Genomic DNA, 21,612 nt, shown 5'->3' with positions numbered 1-21,612 from the left:
GAAAAAGTTGCTCTTCTTTGGGAGTTCAGCACATGGTTGAGTCACAGAAAAAGTGGGTGAGCAATGTTTTCTCCTGGGGGTTGAATCATGCACGAACAGCAAAACACAGAGCTCCAATGAGCGACGAGCTGAAGATGGGGTTAGGGGAGCAATGACACATCGTGTATCATTTTACACGTCCCAACGCTGCTCTGACTAAATCTCTTAGACAGAAGAATGATTGAGTAACAACTTACCACCCCTCCCAACCATTTCACATCTAAATATGTTGTGTGTATATGTGTGTGTGCAGGATTCACATTTGTCCCTCAGCACACATTGACTCAACATACTATATTACTACATCCCTGCTGGAGCTCTTTAAATAAGATAGATATGATGGTTAGGGCATCATGTTCAGTGCATTTATCATTGTTATATCCAGATGAAATCATCCTCACGTTTTCCCAAAAGCATTGGAAGAGCAGCGGAGCATATCAAAACAACCGCTGCATTTTCCATTATACTGTACATGATGTCAGATGTTGTTCACTGTGTTGCAATAACAGTGCCGAGCAGCGTTGTTTTCACACATTTGTTGTTTCTCTCTTTAGTTGTTAGATACAACAAAAAAAACAGAACAACCTAGCCCCATTTATCCATCATATTTTATTCAACAATACAACTTTTGCTCTTCAGAGTAGAATCAATATAAGATACATATGACAAAATATATTTTAAATAGAAGAGAAAATCATTAAGGCATTTCAATGAAGGAAGTCTTGACAGCATAAATGATACGATTAGTGTTACACATTTGTTACTGTATACCTCTAAGGCACTATGGCATTATTGCTGCTGGAACCACATAAAGACAGATCACTTTCTACACTTGAAGTGGTGACAACATGTTGGTTTTTAATGTGGTTTTCAGTGCTGTGTTTCGACAGTGTACAGTGTTTCAGCAATAAACCACAGCAGACCCGCGGAGTCACGAAAGGCAAAGCAGGTAGTGAAAGATTTCTCATTCTGCCAAAAGTGTGGTGACATTGTATTAACACTTTAATAATCCCCTGTGTCACACTATAGGGCAAAGCACTGTAATTATGTTTATCACGCAAGCCAGCCTGGTGCCAGTGTGTGACTCCATGACTGGGACCGACATAAGAAAGCTCAGCTGTTCCTCAGGAGAATCGCCGTGGCACCAGTGAGCGGTCACTTGGCCGAGGTGTGTTATGAAAGCTGTCATTTCCTGTGCGTGTTCTCGAGTTCAAAGAGAAATCTCTGTTATTGCCTGTCTAACTGAGGTCTGTGGGGATGGCATCACAGAAACGCATAAACACATCAACCAAACCTGGGGGCAGAGAACAAGCTCTTTCTCACTATTTCCCTTTATCTCCCTCTGTGTTTCACACTTTCACTTGCTTGCATGCATACAAAAAGCCAGCCACACACACACACACACTCACACACACACACTCACACACAGATTTGTAACTTCAATATGTACATGACTTTACTCCTGTGAGTAAAGTCCACGTGCATCAAGCCTGTTTAAATGCGAAGTTTAGTACTCTCTCAAATAACAGGCACATTCCCTTCCTTTACACTTCTGAACTGTTCTGGACTTCTCTGGAAATTATTACTAAAGAGTAAAACTATACAAAAACTTGCAGGAACAGTGTGGCGCAGCAGCACTAACCCCTACTACAAGCATAAACAGAAGCTGTGATTTACAAGGTCCGTCATTTATTTTTATATAAAAAGCTGCTCATATTGGGTATTTGTCATGTACATTTATATAGAAAATGTGCTTTTTCTCTCTTTCATATGACATAGCCTTTCACTGATGCACACACAGGTTATTGAAAGCAAATGTGGTCTGAAACAAAGTGATTAATGTAGGTACGGCTGCATAAATACTCATCAGTTACGAATTGTGTCCACTAGGCCCCTTTTCCTGATTGCCACGGCTCTGTTTATTATTCTGGAAGGAGGGGAAGTAAATTAGATCCAGCATCTTATCTTTCTTAAATCCACCTCAGGCACAAAAACTTAAAAATGGTTCAACTCTAAAGATGAAAAATATATAAATTGTGAAGTGCTTTTATTGAACCACAGTGCTTAATTCCTTTGAACACATAGAGAGAAAAGGTGCCCAGTGGTCAAATCACAGCATGGGCTGTCAAAAGCAAGCCTATTGGAAGTGCTGTACGAGTCTGGGGCAGCCTACGTTATTGTATTGTAAGAAAATGTATGTTATGCTGATACAGGCATCTGCTGTGTTACACTGCTATGTTAGCTAAACCAGGTGTGTGTGGGCTGCTTGGAATTGTGGTGCTCAGAAAGCGTATGGCCCGACTATGATGGTGAGCCGCAGCACAGAGATGGAGCGATAGTTCATGGTCAGATGGAGAGTGACCATCTCCAGGTCCACCACGTACTCCCTGGGGCCCGACAGAGACTTGGTTAGCACCAGCATGGCACTCACATTGCTGGAACGCTGCAAGAGATATGATAATTCAATAAGAATATAGGTTAATACCTATTTATCCCATATACTTTATGTACTTGTACTTTATTTTTGACTGATAAGCAAATGTGAACGTTCAAAAAAGCTTATGGTAATCTTGATAGACAGTTAACCTGCTATGCATCAGTATGTTATTGTAAGCATGTTAGCATGCTGTGTGTTAGCATTGAGGGTACAAGCTTTTTATACATCCATGACGTATGGACTAACTGTTGATTGTTTGTCTTGTTTGCTTATAGTGACAAATGATATCTTGTTACAGCAAAACTGTTACTTCTGGGTTACATGTGTCAAAGGTTGATAAAATCAGTTTTGGAAATGTTTTGGAGGTGGAGTCAGGAAAAGGATAAAAGCATCAGTAGGTGAGTAATGTCATTAACTTAGTTTTGAATTGCAGATTTTGACAGCATCGTGACACTGATACAGAATGTACTTTTGTCTCCCGTTACACTTCCCCCCAGCTTTTCATGTAACACAACAACATTTGTACTTACCCTCAGGAAAAACTCTCCTGCCTCGTTCCCAGCTTTGATCCTGAAGGTGTTCTGTGTGTTTGTGTACATGTTGGTGGCCTGAATCTGGAAGATGTCTGCTGGTACGGTGCGATCCGCCTGGATGCTCATGTATTTGTAGACAATTGACGGTGGGAGATTCAGGCACTCAGCCTGAGAGCGGCAAATACAGCGACTGCAAACACAAAACAGTTTAGACAATCTGTTCGAAACTGAAGGCACTACTTGATATTAAAAAGAAAGAACTGGATGAAGTTTACTGACTTTTCAGCGGTTTTGGTGTAAGGGGCCTCGCAGGGGTTTCTGGGATAGCAACGGAAGGCTCCGTAATAGTTCCAGCACATTTCATCTTCTTGGCAGTTATGGGTCCCCGACTCACACTCATTTATGTCTTGTGATTGGCAAAGTGACAGAGAGAGAAAAAAGAATTGAGTTGTCAAAAATAGCTGCTTGACAATAGTATCCCCCACTTCCAAAACACATAAACTCTACACCAGGGGTGCCAAACTCAATTTCATCGCGGGCCACATTAACATTATGGTTGCACTCAAAGGGCCGGTTGTAACTATATAAATATACATATATAAATATATAATATATATATAAAATAATGTATTATATTACATTATTGCCTCTGAATTGGATTATTATCGGATAGGGTAATAACTATACGTTTGAAAGCAGAAGTCCAGGGCAAATAATTGCAAGTCTCTTCTGTGCGCATGTCACAAAACGAGATGCATTGTGGGACATGTAGTTTACGGGCAACCTGCTTCTGTAAAGCGGCATGTAACTGTATAATAAACGTATTATATTCTTTGCAAGCTCTTGGGGGCCACATAAAATGAAGTCGCGGGCCGGATTTGGCCCCCGGGCCTTGAGTTTGACACCCCTGCTCTACGCTTCATGAAACCGAGCTGTGAAAACAGTGCAATTTCGGAACTGTGTCTTAGGGTTGTTGCTGAATTTCCAGCAGCTGTGGAGGTGAAAGGAAACACAAGAGGGAAGTCTGCAGATCTGTAGTTGAGGGAAGCCCCCGATGTAACCCCACACAGGCCTTACTGCAACTCTTTCCCTGCAGCACCATGAAAATAACCCCATCAAACATGCCCCAAACCACAGGGCTATTTCTGGCACAGCAACCTGGATTCATCATCATAACACAACCAGCCGGATTCATGGCTCCCCCTATAAACCCTGCACCTGACCGAGGGGGAGAGGAACAAATAACAGCTCTCCCTTTGAGCGAGCGCCGGAGCTTCAAATAAATCCACTTCAAGAAACCAACATCATGCTTATACATTCACAGAGGTGGCTGAGCGGGGCAACACCAAGTTTGTGTTGCTTAACCTCTGCATTCTTTCCATGACAGTACTGGGTGAGAGTGGCCTTCATTCCCGCTTGAGAGAGGTAAAAAAGAAAGTCGGTGATAGCAGGATGATAAAGTTATCTTAAAAGAGTTCAATAATAGGGGGAAGGGAAGAAGACACGAGGAACCTTTCTGATGTGAAAACAGAGGGGAGGGTTAGCTAGATAAATAAATACATTCAGAAGGGATACAAAATAAGATTTATGAAAAAAAGGAGGACTGCAATACCTTGACACAACCTGTTTCCCTGCAGCTGATATCCTTCTGGACACTCACAGGAGTAACTTCCTGGGCTGTTAACACACTGGTACTGACACAGGAAGCTGGAGAAGCTGCATTCATCAATGTCTGTACAGGAAATATACACATTGAAACACAGATCAGATGGAGAACGAGGATAAGGCGGTGCACGTCGAAATCTTTTACAAACATGAATTTATCTGAAGATGTTTATCTGTTTATGTAAAGTATGTGTGTGTGTGCGTGTGTGTGTGTGTGTGTGTGTGTGTGTGTGTGTGTGTGTGTGTGTGTGTGTGTGTGTGTGTGTGTGTGTGTGTGTGTGTGTGTGTGTGTGTGTGTGTGTGTGTGTGTGTGTGTGTGTGTGTGTCCACCTTGGCAGGAGACTTTGTCTACAGCCAGATCGTAGCCCTGGTCACACTGGCAGAGGAAGGAACCAATCAGGTTGTAGCAGTGGTGCTGACAAGGATTCTCCACATCACACTCATTCACATCTGAAACAACAGCAGATGTTTTACATGCATGGAACTTAATATTGCAGTTTTATTGTTGACTGTTATTATTTTTTAACAGTATAGCACTTTATTATAATAAACTCTTAATAAACATTTGCATTGAAGATCTGGCAACACGCAAGCTTCCTCTGAATAACAAGGCATTGAAAGACGTTTTTTTTACAACGTAATGTTGTACACAATAAAAAACGAGTACACACATTACTTTTTAATGACTTACCAACACAGCTGTGGTTGTTGCTGGCCAACTTGTGACCTGCGTTGCACTCACAGTAGTATGAGCCCTGTGTGTTCACACATCTGTGCATGCAGTAGTTAGTCAGGGCGCACTCATCTCTGTCTGCAAGAAAAAACAAACACACAGAAATTCATGAAAATATGAGTGGTAAGACACAATTCAAAAAGCAATTTTTTTAAATAAGTTGATAAAAAGACAACATCATTTTCAAAGGCTTGACACCAGTTTTAGTCATATGACCAAAAGACTTGCAACTGATTTTCACAATCGATTTATCTGCTTGTTATGTGAATAATGTTACATTTGGCAGTTAAAACCCCAGAGATATCCAGATAGAATGATAAAAAAGCAGGAAATCTTTATTTTGGATCTTATTAGTCAAGATAGTTGGTGATTATTTTTCTGTCGTTTGACCTGCAGAGGAGAGTGTTTTGCGTCAACAACTCGCCTACACAGTGGTCTCCATTCTTTTGGTAGCCTTGAGGACACTGGCAGGTGTAGGAGCCTCTGGTGTTGTAGCACGTCTGTTCAGGACCACAAGTGTGTCTGCCTGTCGCACATTCATCTATGTCTGCAATAAACACACAAACACACACAGTGAGAGGAAGCCAAGTTAATGCCTACTGTACGCAGGAACATGTGGCAGACAAAGCAAGGCAACATGTCTGGACTATCTGAACTCTGTGATCTGCGATGTGTGAACTGCTTTCCACAGACAGTAAAACAATTCACATCACACACATGTTCACACAGAGAGTAGGCGATTAAATAAAGAGGGCTTTTATTCAGAGGCTCCGGGTAAAGGGGAAAACACAGATCATATCTCCTGCTAACAGGACAGCTCTTTGAAGGGGGTGAGAGTGTGAGTGTGTGTGTGTGTGTGTGTGTGTGTGTGTGTGTGTGTGTATGTGTGTGTGTGTGTGTGTGTGTGTGTGTGTGTGTGTGTGTGTGTGTGTGTGTGTGTGTGTGTGTGTGTGTGTGTGTGTGTGTGTGTGTGTGTGTGTGTGTGTGTGTGTGTGTGTGTGTGTGTGTGTGTGAGAGAGAGAGAGAGCTCAACTGATAAGTATTGTGCTTTCTACCATAACGCCTCCCCTCTCATCAGACTTTCATCAACCCAAAAGCACACAGATCCACTTTCTATCCGACACCCCATCTTTGGAAAGTTACATAACATGAGAAGTAAAAGGTTGATGTTTGCAGAACAACTTAAGAAGAAGCTTGAACGCAAAAATCTCCTCAGAAAGATGCTACATTTCTTAAATCAGGTCAAACCATTTTACAAGCGTACAATATCTCTGATGTGATACAACAGATTAATTGTTGACCAAATAAGTGATAAGCAAGATTTTTTCGAAAAGCCAAATCAAAAGTTACCAACTAAAGGTTTAAACGTATTATTTTAAAACTGTACAAACAGTTGATATTTAATCGTTTTCAGCAGACATTTGAATTTTCCAGTTTGGGCCACACAGCAGTGGAAAGATTCATCTTTTTATCTTGAACACATTCTTTATTTTGGTTTGTTTGGAGTCAGAGCCCAAAAAAAAGTCTCACCATAAACCCCCCCTCACCCCCATTAACTTAACTTCAATCTTCCGTCCCCCCTACACACACTACAAATACACCCTTATTGTATACTCTCATCCCTGAGCAGCCGTCCTCCTGGGTGGTCTGACACAGCCCATCATATGCAGACAGCCAGTGGGCATCAGCATGACAGACAGTTATCCTCAATACCACACACAGGAAAGGAGGAGGGGGGGTATTATAACTGCATTATGAATCGACACAAGCATAGCCTAACAATAGTCAGAAAGACCTGACAATAGTATTAGACTCGGTCCTGCTTCGGCAGACATTATATGTGCATGATTTCATAGATTTTATTCCCATTATGGGATATTGTTAAACAACTTTTTTTGAAGTATTAAGATTGTTAAATAATATCTTTAACATAATTATTTTAGTTATTGCGCAAAAACTGGTCCCAAAATGTTAATTTTCTGTTGTTTTCACTGTTCGTTCAGTGTTCCATCTTGTCAGTTATCTGTGAAGCACTTGCACTACTGCGCTAATCCTTATGAAATCCATACAAATAAAGTTTGATTGATTTATCTCGCCATTCCCTCAGCTCCTCAAATGACCCATATGCCAGTCCTAAAACTTCCACCATCCAGTAGGACTGGTGCTGGTGAGAAATTGGCTTGATTTGCTGCAGATGGGCCCTTTAAACTAAAAGGTAGACAGGCAAGTTGTGTTCACTTCTTAAAGGTAGGAAATGGAAGAGGGCTAACATGTGTTCGACTCTATGGGGGCACAGTGATAAGATGAACTCAGTACATTAGGGACAAAAGCAGGGCTCATCTAAAAGCTGCACTTGAGAGACAACAGGTGCGAATTGCATTCAGAGAGGAATGCACAGAAGAGGCTTGTTGCTCAGTGACCCGCTTAGTGACAGACAAAGATAAAAGCGCTGTTGTTCTGGAAACTCTAACGCTCTGATGTGGCTTGATAGGCATCTGGGAAAGTGCAAACGTAACCAGCCCCAAATGAGATACTGAATGCTTGGACTCCAGCAGTATCACATACTGACCAAAGAGCATAAAGAGATGCTGTTAAAAAAGCCCTGGTGCAATGGAGAGTCTAACTGCTGGCGGGGAACCTGGAGCATCCAGATTCAGCCTCTTAGATGAGGAGATACACTAAACCTGGATGTGGATGATTAGCTTGAGATTGGATTTGGCTTATTATTAAAGGTTGCATCTATCTGGGTGGCAAAATCAATACTGTCTAACGTCCTTCATTCAGTTAACGGTATAACATCCTCGGGTTATCTAGCAGGTAACTGAAACTGCCATACTAAACACAATGAGGTGAAACAACTTAACAACACAACAATTGTTTAAGCTGTAGGCTTACTGTAGTTTGAACACACAGAACAGTAATTGGAGAAACCAACAATACAGAAGTCAGAGTATTTAGCTAGCTTGTTTGGTAGCTAAAGAAGCTAGCAAGATAAACCACTAGCTAACCCTTTATAGAAAAACAGAGTGAGGTGCTTGTCAGAGAAGAAACTGGAGGTGAAATCCTGCAGAACCAATTACAAATGTGAATAAATGTTAACATATAGTTGAAGCCAGGAACAAGCACTTAGTGTGAATCACAAACACGCCTATTTACTGGAGGTATTTGGTGATTCATTGAGTCTGGAAATGTCCTGCCTTCTGGCAATATATTCAGACAAGTCACAGGCTCCTGGTTCCTGATCAGTCCTGTGGGATGATGTTGGGTATCACAGTGCCAAGAAGCAGACAACAACTGAGATGTGGGTGAAATGTTATGGTTTTAGTGACACAAAAAACTGTCACTGAACTGATAAACTAATAAAACGTTGCAGTCTACAGCATAGGTAAGGTAACTTCCAGGATTGAAAAGTAAAAAAAGCTAATGCTGAAATGCGTCCAACTTGTATTATTTCTAATAGCCAGCAGGAGTTGCAAAAGGTAGCCAGATTGTATAGAAGTCTATAACAACAATTACCATACTTCGCTATTGATTATAAAGAAGCTTTAGGGCGTGGCAAAATTGTGACTGACAAGGGGAAACCACGCAGTGTTGTCTGGTACTGGTGCTCACAAAAACCCAAACTTGAGGATTAAAACCTAATCCACGAACAAATGTGTGAGATCATGGTGATTTAAACAACTCCCTAGTCTCTGGTCTAAAGCTCCAAGGCCCAACAGAAGGTACATTTGTCAAGTGACCAAAAGTGATCAATCTATTAGGTTAAGCAATTACTTTCTTGGATAAGATGAATGACCAATCAGATGACCAATAACAGTTGGCAAACTAAACTTCTAGTTTTCTTTTTTAATTGGAGTCAGAGCTGCTCCACATATGGCTTCAAGGCTACAGATTTACAAGAATTACATCAGGTGCACTTGAAATCATTCGGGATTGAATTACCTGGAATACAATTACATATATGCCACTGTGTATGTAAATCCATAAAAAAAAGTGTTGCATGGCAGACATCTGTGACAGGATCATGTTCTAACACTCTCCTACATAGGGTGTAGAAACCATCTGTTGGTGCGAAGTAACTACACATGGCTAACTGTAACTTCTTTAAATGTGAACAATGCACCGATGCTTCCTAAGAAGTTCTGTATAGGAAAAGTCAGAATCATTCTTATCCCCTTTAAGAAAGCTTGGATAGCTCTAAATAAAAGCCTGCTGTGTGTGCTGAAAGTAATCCAAAGGTTCATTCACGGAATAACTTGTGGTAACTGCTACTTTGTCACTAAACCTTTTAAAGGCTGCCAGTACAAAGTTCCGCAAAAGTTTGCGTGTGCATAAGTGTGTATCTGTGTGTGTGTGTGTGTGTGTGTGTGTGTGTGTGTGTGTGTGTGTGTGTGTGTGTGTGTGTGTGTGTGTGTGTGTGTGTGTGCGTGTCCGTGTGTGTGTGTGTGTGTGTGTATGTGTGTGTGTGTATGTGTGTGTGTGTGTGTGTGTGTGTGTGCGTGTGTGTGTGGGGGAGTGGCTGGTTCTAAGGTCCCATAAAGCCTCAACAGCTTACCACATGTAGTACAGTCCATATAGTTTACACAGGAAAACAGATTTGACCATCTAATGTGATGATGTGTTGCGTGTGGAGAAGTGACTCTGTTCTCTGAGGTCAGATTTTTTCCTTTTTTTCAGGATTTATTTAACACAGTTTACAAGTTTCCTCTTAGAGCCTGCTGTAACATCACAGGGAAAGATAAGGCTGTCCAGCAGGAGAGTGGAAGATGTAAAAGGAAAGAATGAGGAGAAAGGGTGGAGGCCTTTTTTTAAACAAAAAGGGCTTTTTAAGATTTGAAGTTAGATTTATGGCCGTGTGTGCATATGTGATGTCAGAGTTAAAAACTCCTAGCTTTTCAAGGAGATTAATTCTAAATGCCTTGTGGGAGTTGGGGGAGTAACGGGAATGGCGGCAGCTCAAAGAATGCAAGTGTGTGTGTAATGAACAAGTGGGTGTGTGTGCATCAGAGGTACTGTTTGAGGTGCTTTGAACATTAAATGGTCTTTTACAATGTTATATACCGAATTGTGGTGTTACACTATAAAGAGATGTAGTGTCTTAGTGCGTGCATATTGCTGAGAAAGAAACAGCATATGTGTCCAAAACGGGAACTAGAAAGTGTTCGGACAGAATTCAAAACAATGTGTTATTTGCTCCAGATTTAAACTGACATGATAGGGCTTGTTGTAATTATCACTTGAGAGCATTTAGTCTTGTTTTCACTGAATCACTGCAATGGAAAGCAGAAGCTGTTCCAAAACAGTTGGAGTCGTTCTGCTGTTGGACGGTGTCTCTGTTTCCCTCTGATTATTGGATAATTCAATCTTTGGGAAAGCAGGGGGAAAGATGTGCAAAGTGAATAGCCCATAACATTTCACAATGTCTAATTTATTAGCATGTCATACACCCTGAGCATTTGGTTTTGCTTAACCTCAAACACCTTAATATCACCCCTTCAGGCAAACGCTGCACTGCACGTTTTTCATTTGTGTATAATTCTCTCTGCAATGCAGTGTAAAATGCAACTATCAGTGGCTCGAACACGACCTCAGGACAAATGGGAGTGGTAGTGTTCCCCTTTCAAATCAAGCCCGAACACAAACCAGATAAGAAATCAAAGAATTCAAGGCACTCTATTAGGGCATCACATATTTCCATGATATTGCTATTCGCACCACTCCCAAGATTTCCCCTCCTATCGCTCTCATTGTTCAAAAGTTTTAAGAGTTTTAGTCATGCTGACACTAACTGATTTGTGAGTTTGTTCTACACCCTTCTAAAAGGTCGGGCACAGTCTTGACATTCTTGAAAATCCATCCAGTGTGCCAGCTACATTCCCAACTGATAATAATCCTTCCTGTTACTGTGAAAATGTCTTAAAAAAATAAAAAGAGCAATTCTCCTGCTATTCATTTCGATATTCAATCACTCTGCTGACTGACATGTGTCAGCTGTAGCCTTTAGAGAAAATGTGTGGCATGGAAGGAATGAAACCTGAAAACAAGGTCAAAATAAAAGAGTGATAAAACGAGTAAAAGGAGAAACTGTGTGCAGCACGAAATCTGCGATCGCATGCGAGTGTCACCCAGCTGAGCGCAATAGTGATTTATAGCAGCCCTGTGACCCTTTCCATCATGATGTAAACGGAAAGAGCAACACATGTAAGCACATCAGAGGAGGAAGCAGCTGGACGTTGGACAGGCACCGACCTCGGGGAGAATAATAACAACAACATTAAGCACTTGCGTCGAGGAGGCACGGCAAAGCTGCTTCCTTTCTGCTCTCTGCCATCGTGAAGCCAGCGAGGAGCCAGCAGCAAAACCACAAGCAATAACAGCACACTGTACGGCAACACTGCACAGTCCAGAAGGGGGGCTGCTTGGCTTGTACTCACAGAGTCTGAAAAATACTCTGGTTTTCTCTGGTGATGAAATACTGTCACCATGTCATGCTTGTAAAAACACAGGAGGGCAGGAAGTCATTCTTGTTGTAATGTGTTGATCGTGTTTTAGGATGGTGTTGCCAAAAATGTAGCCGTTATACCCTTGATTGCTTAGTTACTTAGATCAAGAGATTAAATTATGTTTATTGCCATAGAGACACTGATGTCAAAATACATTAGGAAATTAAAAGAGCAGTTAGAAACTGGAAAAATTCTTTATCAGAAGTTGCAACATCAACAGGTTTTCTGGCACAGTTTGCAAATGGAAAGTGAGTCTTAAAAGCCAACAACTTAACAATTTTAATTACCAAGAACAGCCTTTAAAACAAGAAGGTTACTAGATGTTTGTGGCAGATACGGTTACTAATGTAATGAGTGGTTTGAACATCTAGTAATAGGGATGATTTATTGACTGGTTTTCAATTTCTTTTTTACGAAAACACATGTAATTGGTCATAAACTGTTGAGATTCTCAGGCACTGTCATTCCTAGAAAGCATCTACCATCCAAAGGTTCAAACTAAGGAGTTAGAGAGTTAAACCACACTGTGGTGCACAAGGAGAATCGCATAGTGAAGACGCACTGTAGCAGTCTGAGAACAGGTGGAAGACAAGAGCTTAGCTGGTAATAGGAGGGTTCAACAGGCACAAAGGTGTGCCTCAGGTGTCTTTTTGTTTGAGTAACCCTAAACAAAGTGGGCCAGCTTGTGTTTGATCCCACTTCCTCAACAAAACCATAGCAGAACGTTTAATTTAACATCCTGTATCACGTTCCCCTCACTGTTGAAGTCTATGCAACCTTCTCCAAATCTGTGTTGCCAATCTTTGATGGATGTTAGCGAGAAACAAAAACTGACAGGATAACATCTAAAGGAATTTCCTGAAAAACTGTAATCGCTCTCTGTGTATCCTCACATCTTTTCACAAAGACTCTGTGGCTAGGGCTTGTTTCTTCAAGTGTAAAATGTCAGGATGAGATGACAACAAATGGAGCTGTAAAGTATAAACTGTAAAGGTCAAATTGTGCAGCAGCGTCACTGACGTCTCTCTGCTTGTTCTGCTCTCTGCATTCCTGCTCCTCACAGATCGATCCGATGCTTATCTGTCAAAGGTGGTGAGTCATTCCTACCATCACAAAAGATGGGAGCATACGGAAAAAATAACCACCACTGACATTCCAGAGATATTCCTCCCAAGTGCATTGCATCTGTGTGGAAAAATGTTATTGCATGCACCCGGCCTTGTTTGGAAAAGTACACAAGTTCTCTGACTTAATAGAACATAGTTAGGAAAGATTTCCAGCCACTGCAGGTAAAGAGCGTCCGGCTTAAATCAGTCAGGCATGTATGTAGGTGGTAATGTGGCCTGCATGACCTCAAGAAATCAGACAGGTAAACAGGAGTGTCATGTCTTTTCATGTCCCATACTGCAGCACATGAGTATCTCATTTAGACATTAAAAATAAGTATGTGATCTCAAGACGTGAGAGGAGAATGTCAGAAAGTGTAAAACATGATCTGGCTAACATCAAATGCCTGAAGCCACTACAAGTACAGATCAGTTTGTTATGAGCACTCTCTAACAATGTTCAACTGTAAATGAGGATCATAAAATAACGCCTTTTCACTTTTCATCATATGTAAACGATTCCTCCGCTTTTGATGAACAACCTCAACTTCTAGGAGGAAGTGATCTCACCTCTGCTGAAAATAAGAGTTAATATGCATACATAAGACTACAACAAGCCATTTGTAGGCATCTCCTTATGGTAAACACAGCAAGTGTGTGTATGTATGTTTGCAGGGTGGGGGGAGGTCATGGAAATGCAAGGCATCATTAACATAATGTGTGACATAAGCTGTCACACATACAGTAAGGCTTCATAGTGTGTCTGTGTGGCCGGGCTGGGGGGGGGGGGGGGTCGCCAACTTCCCCGATGTGTCACTGCAACAACACACACTTACTCTCGGGTTCACACTCAGGGCCAAAAGGGCTTTATTGCACCATTAGCAAAATGGGAACGAATATTAAATCTACATTGAGAAGGAAGAATAACATAGTGAAGTGTATTATGTAATTTGTGGTGTGTTTTCGCTTTTAATCAGCATAAATATTCTTATTTTTTTTAGATTTTAAGCTTTGGAAAACTGGCAGCATTATCTTTCCAGTGCATTTAGCTGAACTTTCTACTGTTCACCACACGCTCAGCAGTAAGTCACCAAAACAGCTCAGCAGCAGCTCGGCTCATGACGTCTGTACAACCTGGCTTGGTCAGTGCTCCGGCACTTCTGTGGTTATTTAGTGAGTGTCAGCCTTTCATCTTCCCCTCTGCCCTACCTGACTCGGCACTCTAGGTTTCCTCCACAGTGGTGAGTTAGCAGGGAAGGAGCCTGATGTAAGTGCTATTTGATACATTGAGGTTTCCCCCTATTGAAAGTTAATGGGAATTCCTTCGCTAGCAAGATACGTAGCTATGCAACACAGCCGCTGTGGAATAAAATAAAAGAAGAAAAAAAGACAATTCTGTGTCCAAGAACAATTGGCTCATTGTAGCGAGTTAAAGGTAATGACAGAGAAACCAGAGACTGATGTAAACAAAGATTATATCACTCCACCAACAGAAACGTACGCCCATGAGACGGCACGAGACGCCTTCCAGTTTAAACTCCCGTCATTTCAAAGCAATAACACTGACAGCAACAGCCTATCTTTGTTTAGCCCATGCACTGAAACGGCACGCCAGCGAATGCATAAGTATTGCACCCATGCCAGCTTGCTTATGTGGTTACTTTAGCTGATATGCTGCCATGTTTTACACTCTAATAAAACCTAATTGGGTTTCAATTCAGAGAAACGCATAAAGCACCTCACACATATCTTTGCCCCAGGTGTAAAATCAAATGTGAAATCAACTTTCACTGGAGCTCTGTGACCACAAGCCTCACCACACAGCCACTCACCACATGCCTCTGCCTATTGGCACGAGGAACTCCTACCCAATGAACACATAAGATGTATGGTTATGGTGCACTTTGCCTTACATTACTTTTATACAGCTGACTCTACATGTACATATCCTCACTCAACATCCTGATCTCACACAGACAGATGGCAAAGTTAAAGCTGTACACATGCCATCAGAGATGCTCTCTCAGGTGCAGCTATGAACATCTGGCGCAAAGCGAGAAGGTGGGTGTATGTGTGATAGAGAGACAAAGAATGAGTCTGTAAACCACTCCCATTTGTAAAGATCAAAGAGTCTTGCCCAAACACAGCATCACACCAACACAGCTTTGCGCAGCTACCAAAATGTCAACCTGCGCCCAGCCAAGGGAATATATACTTTAAGTATAAAGTCTTAAATATGAGAACAGGGTTAGGGTTAACCCCATCTCTTGATTTGCCCCTGAAGAGGAAGAACTTAATGCACTTAAGAAGAACAATTTCTTATATTTTAAGAAGATTCTGAACTCGGGCCAAAAACATCATGCTGCAAACGACCAAAGAGTTTAGAAAACATGACATCGCAGAGAGAAGAAACAAGAAGTTTGCAACACATCTGGCAGCTACGCATGGGTTAGCTGTTGATGACTGTCAGGCAGTTGGATGAATAGTTCACCTTTGGAGTTCTGCTTATTGAGGCTCTTGAGTCTTTAGCAAGCAGTGAGTGTTGAAAGGCTCCTCAGAAGTGAAATTGGACTCTTTCAACAATACATAAAAAAATGATGTAGAAGTTCAAAAGGGACGGCTGCCACACTTAAAGTCGGCCCTCGTGTGACAGATTCCACCCTAAAAAAGTGGGTGCAGATTCAAACTCTAATGTACTGACTGATTTGTACCGCAGTATACTGGCATAATTAAATGTTTGTTTTGGGTAATGTTTTGGCCTCCTAAGTATCAGTAGTACTGTATGCTTTTGTTGCTTTTAGCCAGATGCAGTGCTGCATGGAAAACATGTCTGAAGGTGAATCTATAAGGGATATGTTCGTTTTCTCTTTACTGCGATAAGAGGATGGAAAAGGCTAGTTTTTAAGTGACTTTGATGCTACTTGGTATCTTCTTTTGGCTGAGCAGAGAGGGGTGGGTGCTGCTCTTACCTCTGCAGAAGTTCTGCTCATCTGCAGTGTATCCGGCTGTACAGCGGATGGTGCGGCTGTTCGGAGAGATCCCGTGGGTGCCTGTAGTCCGGGGGGGTACAGGCTGGATTGGCAGGACAGCAGGGACGGCAGGGACAGCAGAGACAGCAGAGACAGGGTCCGGCAGCTGCACCTGCTCGCCATCCTTACTGATATAGATGATGGCGCTCTTGGGGAGGCAGAGGTATCCACCAAAGTGGTTGACACACTGCATACCTCCTTTGCAGGCATCCTCTAACAACTCACACTCATCGATGTCTGACAGGGACAGAACATTATGACAGAAAAAAAGGAGATGATATATAGCATTTTCTTGACTGGAATATTTAAATTGGTTAAATAAATAACATATATTACACTTAATTGAATGTATTAAAATCCTTATTAGGCATTAAAAGCTGCACAGTGTTATATTAACCGATAATTTGAAATGTCAGTCAATATCTCACCTCTGCACTGCTCTTTGGTACTGTCATACTCATACCCTTCTGTGCACTGTGAAGGAGGGATAACAATGACCATGAAATGATACATATGTAATTGTCCCATAATGTAACATCATATGATAATTAAACACGAGGCACTGAGTTCCCATTCAGCAAATCAAAGTACGCAGCGTGCCAAGTCCCAGAGAAACACGAGGTGTTAAACATCTCTTACTTACTGTGTAGTAGACAGGCTCCTCAGCCTCCTGAGAGAGGACATGTGTGAAAACCGCAAACAGACATACGCAGATCCCCAGCATGTCGACCAAACCACGGAGCAGCACTGTAACGAGATGCAGAGGAACCAAATGGATAGAGCGTGCAAGATCATTTTTCGCTTGACAAGCCTACACGTTTTAATACCAGTTATTACATCATTGATGGCATTGCTTAACGAGTCCCAACATCTCCCGCTGTTGGCGTGATGTTTATGTTGGCACGTCTCCAGCTAAATCTGCGACTTCAACTAAGTGAAGTGTTTTTATGCTGTATTTATTCCAAAAGGATTAGTGCGTAATACGCGTAAAGATCGTGCGTAAACATGCCCTCCTGTGTCAGTCACTGTCAGGAAAATGAACGAGTTAATCAGCCATGCAGAGCTCATGTTGATTAAAAAGTGCACAAAACATGTTCAACTTAACAAGCCTCCCAATCAAATATTACTCTGCCTCGTTCACTACACAATGTTCCTACTGACACTTGTTACTGGGCAATTCCCTGAAACAAGAGAAATACACAATAAATAAGTGCTACTGCAAAAAAAAGAAGATCTCACTTGTTTCAACATTCACAATCCTTCAACAGCTATCATTGTTATCTTTCACATCGCAGTACTGTATGCATTAGCTTTGTCATCCCGTGGCGTACCTGCAATTACCTGCGGATCTCCAACTTGCCGAAGATGTCCCCGGGTTATGTTTTTGTTGCGAATCCGTGCGCGCTGGCTTTTATTCTGCAGAAAGTGCAGTAGATGTTGGATGTTAGTCGGAGTACAAGTAGCACTTGTGATGAACATGCGGCTCGTATACTATGACATGCTGGGGGCGGTGTACCGGGCAGGTTGAGCTCAGGCTTTCTCTCTCACCGGGGAGCAGTAAACCATCAGCAGGCTACAGTGGCTCCCTCTATAGACTGATGACTAGTGATTAAAAAAAGGTAATAATCATAAAACGGCTATGGATGGAAAACTGAGCTAAAAAATTATGTGATTAGTCCTTAGTCATTATATTGCTTCACAGAGCGAACATATTCCCATCGGTGCAAGAACCCAAAGTAAACAGAGTAAGGGTTACCACTGTATCACAGCCCTGGCTCCCATGCAATAAACATCGAACCTATAATTTACTGCTGTAATAACACTTATTATGGATAATTTAATTAAGCTTTAATACAAATCTATGTGTCCTTATTGTACTAGTGTTCTTTTAACAACACCATAGGGAATTTAATTGGATGTTTTCCTTATTTTTATGATTTCGAGCATTTTCCAAGAGGAAATCTGGAGCCATAACCTGTTTAATTTGTATAGGCCTACACAATTTCTGTATGTTATTTTAAGAATGAGCTTCCATAACGCTAACGGTTATAACATGTCAAGCTGTGAGGGTTCAGATATGTACAGTATGTGTGTGCAGCAGGTGTTAAAATCAAATCATGTGTTGAAGACCTGTCAGCAACCACTACATTAGCCTCAAACACATTTCATGGTGTTTACAGGATGCCTGCGCTTCAGGAACATCTGCTAGAATTGGCATGGCTTCCTGGATTTCCCATGGGTGAAGAGAAAGCAAGTGATTGTGTGTGAGTACACATGCATGTGTGCCAACAGCTTGCTGATACGAATGGATAGAAATGTACTTGGCGCCTCCTCCTTTAATGCTGACCTTGTGACCTTTACTTACAGGGTGTGGATGACAGGAAGCCTGCAGATATATTCTGCATGGTGCAATACCCTGTAGGTGCAGAGGCAAACTCGAGACTTTTTCTGGCAAGAATGTGATTCTTATTTTCCAAGACTGGTGTTTAAGCTTTAATTGAAGCTTTAACTTGTAGTCAGAGAGAGTTTAACCAGGTATACACATTAAAACTTTCATTTTAGAGCAGACCTCTGGTCCTCAACTGTACAAATATGTATGTCTGCTCACAAGGACAAACCAGAATATGGCCCTAGAATAAACTATAGAATATTCAAATAAATACAAACATGACACACAAACTATTGCCAGAGGCTTGACCTTTCACTTGAAGTTTATTTGACTTGGCAAGCTATTCAACACATGCACAAAAAGGCATAAACATTGAGATAAAATACTTGTTATATCAAAGTTGTTTTGAAACACTTAATAGAGATTACTTGGAGGTTTTATCCAAGACTGACGAAAGAGAGGATTTCCCCTTGGTGCTATTCCTCACTGGAACCAAATGAGACAGTCGTGCTTGCAGATCAGACAGTTGAGGCTGAGGTGGGTGTGCCCCCTCCCCGAGTGCACCTCTAGGTGGGAGAAAATCTCTAGAAATGTTATTTAGGAGACTATCTTTTCCCAAATGATATTACAACGGCACTGATCAAGTACATTTGAACATCTGAGCAGAAATCGCATTAAAACAGTATTTGTAAAAGTCAGCATGCAAGAAGAACGCGCCAACGTATGACCTCAAGAAGCCCAGGCACTCCATTTGGACTTAAGTGCACAACAGGGGAACATAATACACCAGATCGCACAAAATACATTTAAATGCAAGAGTGATAGATTGGACCTTAGCTTAACATAAATACTGCTTTGAGCTTCACAACATCTCTGTGGTCATTATTACCTAATCCCCCAGCTAGCAATGGTGACTAACACACACACACACACACACACTCTGCAGTAATCTGTTCATCATCACAGTTTAACAGTCCTAAGACTAAAAATACAAAACTAATATTCAAAGGACTTATAAACAAGAGGACTACATTTTTCAGAGCATTAAAAAGGAGCCGGTACTGTTTGATGTTTCTTTTGATGCTGAAGGCAATGCATCAGGTTCTGTTGGCTATGGAGCATCAGCCAATCAGTTCCTGATGCAGTATCATCCACATCAGAAAGTTCTTCCTTCACCCCGACGGCGCTGCTGGGGCTCTGCAATATCTCATAATAATGAGATGATAAAAAAAAAAGACCCAAACTCATTAAAACAACACATTATTATTCTTTTCATGCTAGAATAATTCAATAGACAATACTGTACAGTACACATCATTGTAAGTCAAGATGGCAGCAGAAGCATCTGGAAAGTGAATTCATGCAAATTCAAGATAGGCATGCATTATGAAAGAACTGCGAGGATGAGGCTGCACATCAAAAGACTCTCCCAAAGAAATGTTTTAAAAAGTGGGGAAGGGGGACGCAGAGGAGGTAGAGTAGACCAAGAGGGTTTCTGTGAAATGCGCTTGTGTAATTGTAGTGACATCTTCATTGAGAGCCCTCCATCTCTTTCCTGTGTGCTCCAAAGGGCGTCGCTGATGCCGGTCGATGGGGAGAGCAGCCGAGGCGCTGCGTTTAGCATAATCCCAGAGGCCATTGTGAGAGCAGCTAGTGAACGACTCACAGTTGCCAGCTGAGATTTCACCAAAACACAGCAGAACACAAGGAGAAGGGGATGAGACAGGAGAAGCAGAGGTGGAGGAGGGGTCGGAGTGGGGGGAGAGACTCAGGCCAGAGACAGGAGGGTTGGTAGCAGCAGTGAAGAAAAAAATGCAGATGTGTCAAATAGTACATATAAGATGGGATCTAATGAGTAGTATTTTGTGTATATATACGTAGAGTGTTTTTGTTAGAGAGGGAGCAGCATGGTTGTAGGATCAGGGTGCAGCTTGCACAGCATCAAAGAGTATAATATGTGAAACCCGTTTTCCTCCAGGTGGACTGCACCTGGCCCTCATTCAAGACTGTAATTCAATAATCTTCCCCTTTTTCTGCTCTTAAACAACCCCTAACTGTTTTGACTTGTAATAATGAGGCATAAAAAGATTAAGCAAAAGTGTCACATGGCAACATCTCATCTATTGTGCAACGATCATTACCTTGAGCTACAGCGTGAAATCCTCTTTGATCCCTGTTTCACGTAGGCAGGTTTTGAGCCAACCTTTGGTAAACAATTTGGTCTCCTCCTGACATGTTACGTACAAATCACTAAGATGAAACATGAGATTTGTTGCTCAGACAATTACAATAGTGGCTAGAATGGGTTTATGTTATGGAGTTTTTAAGGAATAAACTGCAGAATCTCTCCAGGTGATTGTGAGAATATAAAGCACCATCACAGTTGCCTGCAGAGATTACCCAGTCCTCCTTTAGACCCCTCACTCGTGCCCAGCTGTTCTGTGGTGGTTAGTGTTTATATCCATAAGAGTAAATTGGCAGCAGACGGTTAACACTGATCAGGATAAAGGCCGAGCTTTGACCCTACACCCCCTACCGTACCAAAAGGTCCTATGTTACCATGGTGACAAGGCCAAGGCACGTGCCTCCCATTGTTGAGCTGTATCCTCCAGGGTCAGCCACACACCCAGTCAGAGGTCAGATGTCATCCGGCCCCTCGCTCAGGTCAGCACTCACCAGCCCTCAGCCTTTGACCCCTCCAAACACTGAACAAATTGAGAGAAAGGGGAAAGGGGAGGGGGACAAGATGGAGAAATCAAACATATCAACTCAACAATTCTGCTCGAACACCTGACAGTTTAAGATATTCTGACAACATGTGTATATTTATTGTGCTTTAGGACTTTTGAGTGCAGACTAATAGAGTAATCCTGTGTATGCAATGTACAGTATGGTCGAGGATCCCTCTTTGTTACAGTATGTCTCCCTCTTGTGGTGAAATATGATTGAAATGTTAAAGTTCCTGCAGACTTGATTCAAAGCCAAGCGCAAAAATGCAGAAAAAGGGGCATTTAGGATAAATACCATATAACCATAACAACCCTTGTGTGATTTTCCTCTAATACCTTTGTTCCATGTCATCCCCTTTTCTTTTACAGTGTTTCTTGTCTATATCTACTATGTAAACTATTTAATAAAGAGCAAAGTTCCCAAAAATGCATAATGTAAAATGTATGCT

The 21,612-nt window shown here is 41.7% G+C and overlaps 1 protein-coding gene across 2 annotated transcripts; it reads right to left on the bottom strand.

Moving 5' to 3' along the window:
- Positions 1-629: 629 nt before the first annotated feature.
- efemp1 (EGF containing fibulin extracellular matrix protein 1) lies at positions 630-17,563 on the bottom strand. 2 transcript variants are annotated; one of them, XM_034203718.1, is made up of 11 exons: positions 17,377-17,563; positions 16,689-16,792; positions 16,474-16,519; positions 15,986-16,282; positions 5,832-5,954; positions 5,366-5,485; positions 5,005-5,124; positions 4,622-4,741; positions 3,289-3,415; positions 3,007-3,199; positions 630-2,482 (listed from the first exon to the last, which is right to left on the bottom strand). In XM_034203718.1, exons 1-11 carry the CDS (start codon positions 17,522-17,524, stop codon positions 2,321-2,323), a joined length of 1,560 nt encoding a protein of 519 aa, XP_034059609.1. In that variant the 5' UTR covers positions 17,525-17,563; the 3' UTR covers positions 630-2,320. The 2 variants fall into 2 exon arrangements, with proteins under 2 accessions (XP_034059609.1, XP_034059610.1); XM_034203719.1 differs by having other exon boundaries at positions 17,387-17,525.
- Positions 17,564-21,612: the final 4,049 nt, after the last annotated feature.

The sequence above is a fragment of the Gymnodraco acuticeps genome, unplaced genomic scaffold, assembly GCF_902827175.1.
Source record: "Gymnodraco acuticeps unplaced genomic scaffold, fGymAcu1.1, whole genome shotgun sequence".
In the NCBI taxonomy this organism is placed as follows: Eukaryota; Metazoa; Chordata; class Actinopteri; order Perciformes; family Bathydraconidae; genus Gymnodraco; species Gymnodraco acuticeps.
This window is presented reverse-complemented; position numbering and strand designations above follow the sequence as displayed.